Source organism: Podarcis gaigeae, assembly GCF_964106915.1.
Source record: "Podarcis gaigeae genome assembly, chromosome: 15".
In the NCBI taxonomy this organism is placed as follows: Eukaryota; Metazoa; Chordata; class Lepidosauria; order Squamata; family Lacertidae; genus Podarcis; species Podarcis gaigeae.
In genome coordinates, this window is record NC_139692.1 from 25,093,695 (window position 1) to 25,103,205 (window position 9,511).

General features: G+C 46.9%; 1 protein-coding gene across 4 annotated transcripts; it reads left to right on the forward strand.

Annotated features, from left to right (window-relative positions):
* The first annotated feature begins 42 nt into the window (after nt 1–42).
* Nucleotides 43–8,345, forward strand: THYN1 (thymocyte nuclear protein 1). 4 transcript variants are annotated; one of them, XM_083714858.1, is made up of 8 exons: nt 43–310; nt 1,447–1,501; nt 2,744–2,967; nt 4,204–4,272; nt 5,231–5,323; nt 5,745–5,840; nt 7,339–7,489; nt 8,084–8,345. In XM_083714858.1, exons 2-8 carry the CDS (start codon nt 1,459–1,461, stop codon nt 8,152–8,154), a joined length of 747 nt encoding a protein of 248 aa, XP_083570984.1. In that variant the 5' UTR covers nt 43–310; nt 1,447–1,458; the 3' UTR covers nt 8,155–8,345. The 4 variants fall into 4 exon arrangements, with proteins under 4 accessions (XP_083570984.1, XP_083570983.1, XP_083570986.1 ...); XM_083714857.1 differs by having other exon boundaries at nt 44–304; XM_083714860.1 differs by having other exon boundaries at nt 47–310; nt 8,079–8,345.
* Nucleotides 8,346–9,511: the final 1,166 nt, after the last annotated feature.

Genomic DNA, 9,511 nt, shown 5'->3' on the forward strand with positions numbered 1-9,511 from the left:
TTGCAAAGGGCTTGCCCGGGCTTCTGGGGTTGTGTTGTCTTTCTCTCCTCAGGGTTCTCCAGCTGCTAGTTCTCCGATTGGCTGCAAAGCAAGGGGCCGGTCTTAAAGGCATAGCTTCGGTTTGCAAAACGAGTATTTAACCTCCGAACTAAACAGGCATTTAGCAGCGGAAGCGTTTCTGATTTTTTTTTTGCTGCAGTCAGGCGCGCTAATTTCTAAAGCTGGAGAGACAGAAAGGACGCTATTAAGAGGAAGGAAAGTTGGACAGTCACGTATCTGTGCCACCACGGCACCAATTTTACAGGTACAGGTGGGTTCTATTCCCTCCCTATGGTCTTTAACTTTTGACGGGCTTTTATTTAATACATGTATAACTCTCTCTTACCTTTTGGGAGCAAAAAGCAGCGCTCATAGTTCTCCCTGCCCCCCCTGATTTAATACTCAACAACACCCCTGCGAGGTAGGTTAGGCTAGGTATCTTCAACCTTTTCAGACTCAGGAGGACCCCCTTGTAGCCCAGGCTTGCACGTGGGGAACCGTTTCTTAATCATTTACCATGTATTTTCATGGTGGTAATGCTCCTGTTGCAAGCTATCTTGGATCAAGCTGTGGAGACCAGTGGGCTGAGATAAAGAGAGCGACCTTTTGATACCAAAACTGGGATCTGAGCCTTGATTCCCCCCCCCCCCCCGTCCTGGAGTGATGGAGGCACTGCCAATCAAATCGAAAAATACATAGGAAGCTGCCTTATACTCAGTCAGACAACTGATTCATGTAGCTCAGTATTGTCTACACTGACTGGCAGCAGCTCTCCAGAATTTCAGGCATGGAACCTTCCCAGCCCTACCTGGAAATGCCAGTGACTGAACCTGGAACCTCATGCATGCTTAGTGACAGAGAGGCTCTGACACTAAGCTCCAGTCCTTCCCCAAGTCTTACCACTCTTGTTGCGCTTCATATAATGAATCATAGAATTGTAGAGTTGAAAAGGACCATGAGGGTCATCTAGTCCAGTGTTTCCCAACCTTGTGCCTCCAGCTGTTTCTGGACTACAATTCCCATCATCCCTTGCCACTGGTCTTGCTAGTCAGGGATGATGGGAGTTGTAGTTCAAAAACAGCTGGAGGCACAAGGTTGGGAAACACTGTCCAACCCCTTGTAATGCAGGAATCCTTTGCCCAACATGGGGCTCAACCCCATGGCCCTAAGATTAAGAGCAGGCATAGGCAAACTCAGCCCTCCAGATGTTTTGGGACTACAACTCCCATCATCCCTGACCACTGGTCCTGTTAGCTAGGGATCATGGGAGTTGTAGTCCCAAAACATCTGGAGGGCCGACTTTGCCTGTGCCTGATTAAGAGTCTCGTGCTTTACAGACTGAGCTGTTGATGCAAGAAAGTATTTCTTGCTTTGCTTTCTCTTAAGATTCTTCCTCCCTTCTTCTAGGCAGCTGGATAAATGCCTCCGAAAGGGAAGAAAAGAGGCCGAGCAGCCTTGACAGGTCAGTGGGGGAGTCAGGCTCAAGCAATATTATCCAGAGTTCAGTTTACTTAAAAAAAGTAAAAACTAGTGATAAAGAGCCAACTTGGGCTGTATCTTCTGTGTGCTGCTCTTTTTTTTGGCTATATACACTAAGGGATGTTGAAATGTGAGCTACTCAGCACCTGTAGCTAAAGATTTATATCAGGAATAGGAAACCTGTGGCCCACCAGGGGTCGCTAGACTACAGCTCCCATCATTCCTGACCTATGTTGGCTGATGGGAGTTGTAGTCCAGCAACATAGAGAGGGCCACAAGTGTCCCCCCCCCCCACTGAATGATGGATTTGATAGTTGGCCTATTTCTCTGACCCCTCTCCTGCCCAGTATGTCTGGTTTCACTCATCCCTGATCTCTCTCTCCCCAAAACGCCCTCTCGCCTGTCTGATCCAGCAGCCTTGCAAATAAGGCTGCAAAATTACTAGCCTGTCAAGGAAGTTTAGTAGGTGTTAGCAGCTTGCAGAGGAGAAGCAATGGATGGATCTCTCCCTCTAGCACCCTGTTTCATTAGCATTGTGAGTCAGGAGGAAAAGGTCTCTCTTCCAGATATACCTGGAAAAAACAGAGATTGAGCCTCGGACCATTTACCTGCAGTCCCTCCCTTATAAGAAGCTGCCTTATACCAAGTCTGAGCATTGGTCCATCAAGCTCAGTATTGCCTACACTGACTGGCAGTGGCTCTCTGGGGTTTCAGGCCAGGAATCTCTCTCAGCCCTACTTGGAGATGCTGGGGACTGAACCTGGAACCCTCTGCACACAAGGCAGATAGTCTACCACTGAGCTATAGGGCCCTTCCTCTTCACTTGCCTCCCAGGTCTGTGGCTAAAACCCCTGCCCTGAGCATTTGGAATGTTCCTATGTATTTCATGACCTCACAGCAGCACAGCCAATGACAAATCAGTATAGCAAGTAGCAAGCAAGCAGCTGCTGGTAAATGTAAATGTGCTGTGTCTGAGCACAAACCGGAGAGATCAGCAGACGCTTCCAGCAGACAAACCACAATATCTAGAGATGGACATTGTGCACCCATTTCCTCCCATTTACTTATGAATCATTTTCCAAAGTGACTTTTTAAAATAGATTAGAAATGAAGCCCACCAAGCTGACATTATTCTTTGCTCCCCTTCCCACTTTCCTCATGTCCTTTCAAAATTCATCTTCCAAATACCCGTGGTATGCCCTCTGAATTCTTTGGATCCTTCAAGCTCCAAAAGAACCTGATTTTAAAGAGGCCAGATCTGAGCTGCAGGGGGAGAGCAAGAGACCCAGATCACAGAGAGTCGAGACGAAAAGCCTTGCAACCGGAAATGTTGCGGAAACCTCCGAGGTAGAAGCCCGTGCTGAGCAGGACAGAAACAAGAGAGCCCACACCCATTGGCTAATGAAATCTGAACCCGAGAGCAGGTTTGAGAAGGGTGTAGATGTGAAGGTAAGCAAGCCATCTTCTATGGGAGATGTGTGCATTTCGCTCTCACTTTTATTATTATCATTAATAGTTTTATGTAGTAATTACACACAACAAACATAACAATCCCAAGGAAAAAATAAAAACAAAAGGTTCTCTCAAACCTTCGGACTAACCTCCCTCCCTGGGCTCCATTTTTAAATTTTATTCCTGCATCTTTTACTGTAATCTATTATATGTCCAGAGTATCTAAAGTTCATGTTACTTTACAAGAGTTATTGTATTCCTGCTAATGATTTCAACTGCTTACAGTGGTCCCTAAGATATGTTATAAAATTATGTTATAAAATCCAGTCCTTAATAAAAATTTGGTCTTCCTGATTTCTGATCTGTCCCATCATTTTTGCCATTTCGGCATAGTTCATCAACTTGATCTGCCATTCTTCTCTGGTTGGGACTTTATCTTCTTCCCATTTCTGGGCTAAGAGCATCCGTGCTACTGTCGTCGTGTACATAAACAGTCTTTTCTTCTCTTTTGGTAATTCCGCACCTACAATTCCTAACAAAGCTTCTGGGTGGTTTTTTTTAAACAAAAGTTACCTTAAACGGGGGTTTTTTAGATTAATTCATTATATATCATTTCCCAGAACTCTTTTACCACCCCACATGTCCACCACATATAGTAAAAGGTGCCTTCTTTCTTTTTGCATTTCCAACACACATTTGAAGCAGTTCTATACATCCTTGCTAGTTTACTAGGTGTTAGATACCAGTGGCACATAATTTTCATATAATTTCAATGTACAGTAAGCTTTAAATTTTTAATCTTCTTTCCATAACTTTTCCCATGATAAAAGCTGTATATTATAACCAAAATATCTTGCCTGGTGTATCATTACAGATTCACTCTCTGTCTGTCTCTTTGCCTGTCTCTCCCTCCCCAAGTGGCTGCTCCATCTGTACTCTGCTCACCAACCCCTTTGCTCCTCACACCTGACCAACCTCCCCTTCCTTTGTATATCGCCCACCCCCGGAAATCACCCCAAGCCCCTCGTGCCTTACTTAGTGCAGACCAAACCTTTCAAAACTGCACAGATCTTTTTTTTGGGGGGGAGGGGGTGTGTGTCCTAAAATTCCCAAGGAACACCAGGTATAAACAAGGCTGCCAGTAATAAATGAAATGCTGAACTTTTCTTTTCTTTTTTCAAGGCGCAATTAGGCATTTTGGGTAATGTATGTTTATTTTATTTTATTATCCAGTTTGGCATTGAAGATTTAAAAGCTCAACCCAATCAGACAGCATGCTGGGACGGAGTCAGGAATTACCAGGTTAGTAAAGTCAACTGTAGCAATGGCATTGATCAATAAATTTATTCTCACAAAAAAAAGGGTTTCTGAGCAGCAAATAGCTATTCTGGATGGATGTGATATTGTGTAGATTCTAATCAACTTGCCTTCCAATCAAAGCTTACAGTGGGAGAACACAGATATGTTTTGGCACTTTAAAGTTTTGCTGTCCATTTCCACCTTTTATTTTTGCCTGTGCTGTTGATATTTAAGACAAGTTGAGTTGCAAATTCAAACCATAGTTTCTAGCATTGATGAGAATGAGCCTAGGCCGGGATGTGTTTTTGAACTCTGATGATGTTCCGTGCTTGCCTGGGACAGGTGAATGTGTCGAAACTAGTCAAGCAAAGAAAGGTAAAATCCACGTATTTTGCTCTGCCCACTCTTGCCTCTGGCCCCACCCTCCACTAGCATGTGGCCCCTGGAAGGTTTCCCAGAAGAGAACATGGCCCTTGGGCTGAAAACAGTCCCTCTTCTCTGGGTTAGCATGACGTCTGGATTGACAAGTAATGATTTATAATCAGCTAGCAAACCAGAACCAGAAACCATGGTTTGTTATCCACTGTTGGCTATAACTATGGTTTGGTGCAATGTTTGAACTGACAGATCACAGTCCACCTCTTGCTTTGCCAGCTCCATGGAGACCAGGATGCTGAGGAGGTCCTGTGGAAAAGGAAAGTGATCAAATAGTTCTAAAACTATGGTTTGCCTGTCTGTGAGTTTTGGCTCCCTGCATCGAGTTCTAAACAAGGGTTAGCACAATCCATGGCTTAATATAAGCGAACTGAACTTTGAGTCCCCTGCTTACCTCACATCCTCTCCTCCAAAATATGAGGAATGGTGGCTATAGTGCTAATTACCTGCAAGGAGATACGGATTATCTGTAGCCCTTCTGTCTGGTGGTATGAGTAAACTGATCCCTGCTCTTCTGTTTTGGCAGGCACGGAATTTCCTGAAGGATATGAAAGCTGGCCAGGAAGCCTTCTTCTACCACAGCAACTGTAAAGAGCCCGGGATTGCTGGCATCATCAAGGTGAGAGGTACCAGGGGTGGTTCACAACTGTGTGAAATAACAATATTAAAACCCATTTAAAACAAATTAGTCTCAGGAATAGGAGTGGTTCCCAAAAATAGACATATATCTTAGGTGTCAAAGAGAAGTACATTTTCAGTGTACAATGTGTGCAGTTCCTAACACCCAAGAGGGTCTGCAGGGAAGGAGGTGGTCTTCCAGCTATTTGGGGCCTAAGTCCTGTTGTTACAGAGGAGAGCTGGAAGTTCTGATACGGAACATACAGCTGGCAAATTGCCGTCTTCTTCAGTTGAGTGGGTCACACATTTGGATGTGAGTGTCAAGTCACAAATGCTGATGACTATCTCAAAGCAGTGTCTACTCCGCGGCTACTCTCAGTTTGCGAGTCCTGTTCTGGTTGTGCTTCTCTCCCGAATTCTAGATAGTGAAGGAGGCGTATCCCGATCACACCCAGTTTGAAAAGAAAGAGCCTCACTACGATGCTTCCAGCACCAAAGAGAAACCCAAATGGTTCATGGTAAGATTGCTGTTGCTTGGCAAATTGGGTTTTCAAGGATCGGCTCTGGTTAGGCACTGCTGGCTCTGATCTCATCACGTGTATACCAGGGTTAGGGAAATTCTTTGGCAGAGCAACAGACTTGACTCTCCCTTCTGCACACCAGCCATGCAGGAGTCAGAGGTTTCTAGACAGAACACACAGGGCCGTCTCAACCATAGGTGCCAGGGGTGCAGGGCACCCGGGCACCAAGCTCTCAGGGGCACCAGGCCAAAAGTCTGGGGCCCAAGAGTTGGCATCTGGAGAAGAGCCCACCTGTCGGTCAGAGCGCCATGGCGGGCTCTTCTGCTGCGGGCGGCTCTGCGCTGCGAGTTCAGGAGCCAGCGAGACACTGAGGTGGCCAGCTGGCTTCGCCCTCCTGCATGCCTAGGATTGGCGCAGGACCATGAAGAGGCCCGTCCAGCGCATATTGCTTACACCACGAGGTGCCCGGCTTCACTCAGATGCTGGCGCCTCAGGCTGGTTTGTTGCACTGGGCTCCTTATGTTTCCTGTTTTCATTTCCTGAGCAGAGATAAACGTGTGTCAGCAACCTAAAAAAGGGTTGACAACTTTGGGGAACCGTTCCTTAAAAAAGGTCAACAACTTTGGGGTTCTCTCCCTAAAGAAAGGTCAACAACTCTGGGCAACCGGGGGCGGATCTTTGCACCCCAGCACCACATATGCTTAAGATGGCCCTGAGAGCACAGCTCTCTGTATCCTCCATCCAGGCTGGCGAGAGGCATCGCTTGCAGTCCAAGGACACATTCCAGCCAGGCAAAAGCATTTGAGGAGGCTGTGGAACAGGGTCAGGAAGGTTTAGCCTGGGGAGAGGCCTCATATGGAGATACTGCTGGTCACATCTGACCCTGAGGGGCCCGACGGTTCCCCATCCCTCGTGTCAAAGATGGAAGTGGGACAAATAATGCTCCTTTTGTTCCTCTTTAAAACAACCACAAATGAGTTATTTTTCTATATGTGGGCTTGTAAACAAGGCAAATGGTGCATTACAAACTTGTGGTGTTTTTTGTTTTTTTTTGCAAGGCTGAAAATAAATCTCCTTCCATTGCAGTAAGTCTCGCAGCTAAGTATATCTCGCAAATGATATATACTATCGGCCTCCTTTTCTAAAGCATTAATTAATGGATGCTTTTCTTCCAAAAGAGGGATGTTTCAAGCCGTCTTCTACTCCTACTCATTCTGCTTAATATTTCACATCACCCGGCAAGATGCAGAGACAAATCCTTCCATTTCTCTCTGAGCTTCTCTCATTCAGAGTGTTAAGGACTCTTCACTCACTTTTGAATAAGTAACTGCTCTGCACAGCCAGCAAAGGGGAGGCAGAATCTTCTTGCAAGTGCCTCACGATGCCAGATAGCACAATCTTGCCAGCCGCACTTCTGCAGGTAGAAGAGCAAAAGTTGCAGACCCCAAGGTCCGACTCCCTTCCCTGAGGGATGCTCCTTCCTTTGTGCTTGCAGGTGGACGTCCAGTTTGTGCGAATGACCAAGCGGTTCATCCCTCTGGCCGAGCTGAAACTTCACCACCAGGCGCACAAAATCTCCGGAGGGCCCCTGAAAGATGCGGCTCTTTTCACCAGGCAGAGGCTCTCGGTCCAGCCCCTGACGGATGGTAAGACCGTTTGCCGCTTTGCTAGGTGTTCACCTGCACTTTTGCACCTTCAAAGCATCACTTGATGCAAGGGATGGCAGCTCTTCCCTATCCTGCCAACCAAAACAATAATAATAACCCAAATCAGGCTGCCCAGCCATTCAGCCCTTGGAGGCTAAAGATGCAGGAATGCTTAACTCGTACCCCACCTTAGCTTTACCTGCGTTTTAACTTGCCGGGTGCCCCTATCTTGGGGAGAGCATAAGAGCAGCCATGCTGGACCAGACCAGTGGCCCATCTAGTCCAGCAACCTGTTCTTACAGTGGCCAACCTGATGCCCCAATGGGAAGCCTCAAAGCAGGACCCAAACCACAGGAGCACGTTCCCCTCTTGCAGCTTCTGGCAACCTGGGACTCAGAAGTGTCACAGTCAAACAGGTGGGGCCGTGTCCTTGGCAAAAGACTTTCCTTATCCCAGGTGCCTCCAGATGCTGCTGAACTTCACCTCCCAACCCACCCCCTGCAATCTGTGGCTGGTGGAGTCCAACATCTGGAAGACACCAGGATGGCTACCCCTTCCTTATCACACCTTTCTCTGTTTTCTTTTAAAGAGCAGTTTGCATTCATTTTGAGCCTGGAAGAGGAAAAGCACTGAGAGCTGCACCGAATTGCTATCGCTTTGGCTGAGCTGATGCTGCAAAAAAACCAACCCCCCCAAAAAACCAACCCAGTTTGCTCCTGAACAACGGTGTGCCTCTTTAACTGGAGAGGTGAACTTCGAAACCCACCAAAGCCCGGTTATAACTGCATTTGTTATCTGTGGCCTTCTGTTTTGTCTACTTTAAATTACATTTTTAATATATGTGTGCCTATTTTTACCAAGGAGTCTTTTTAAAAAAAATTAACTCCCTGCCATTTGTCCCTCACAAGGACCCTTGAGGTGGCTTATGCATACAAAAATTCCATAGTTGGTACAGCATAAGTCAAGAGCTGATAGCTGGTGCAGTCACTGGGATGAGAATCTGCACCTTAAAGTAAAAAGGGGACATGATTCATCGCCAGCCAGCCACCTGGCCAAATAAGGAGGTCTTAACAGGTGTAGAACACATGAGATGTGGCTAGCAGAACCTCTGTTGCAGGGCATGGGGCTGGGTATGCACCGTGCCTTTAAGGCACATTCTTTCCCTCAAAGCATTCTGGGCACTGTAGTTTAAGGGTTGCTGGGAACTGTTCAGTCTTGTGAGTTCTAAATTACAGCACCCAGAATTCTTTGAGGGGAAAGAATGGGCTTCAGGCATGTTTTAAAGGTAATAGTGCCTATGCACCCTCAGCTAATCAGGTTGGTTCTTGTGTCAGTGGGTGGAACACAGAGAGGACTTTCTTTTCTGACTGCTGACCTGGAGCATAATGGTGGGTCTTTCAGTAGCACCTCTGTGGATGATCTTTGGGCCAGCGAGCTTTTTGCAAGACAAAGACCCTTCAATGTGCTATTTTCAAAGGGTGGAACAAATGGCCAGACATATAAAGCACAGGCTAAAGGGGTGGCGCTGTGGGTAAAACCTCAGCGCCTAGGACTTGCCAATGGTCAGGTCAGCGGTTTGAATCCCCGCGGTGGGGTGCGCTCCCGTCGTTCGGTCCCAGCGCCTGCCGACATAGCAGTTTGAAAGCACCCCCGGGTCGCCAGATGAAGCTTGTCACACTGGCCACGTGACTCGGAAGTGTCTGCGGACAGCGCTGGCCCCCGGCCTCTTAAGCGAGATGGGCGCACAACCCCAGAGTCGGACACGACTGGCCTGTACGGGCAGAGGTACCTTTACCTTTTTAAAGGTCACATCCAGCTAACGTAAAGACTAGAATTGGATAGAAGCCTAATTTAAGTGTTATTGGATTCCAAAGCACTAAGCTGCAACCCCATAACATCTGGAATGCCCGTGAGTATATATGCAATACTTTTTATCCTCCCCCTAATTACCTACACCCCATAGGCATGGGTGCAAGGCTGGAAATGGAGACTCTCAGGAAACCCTGGATTTACTCTCCCACC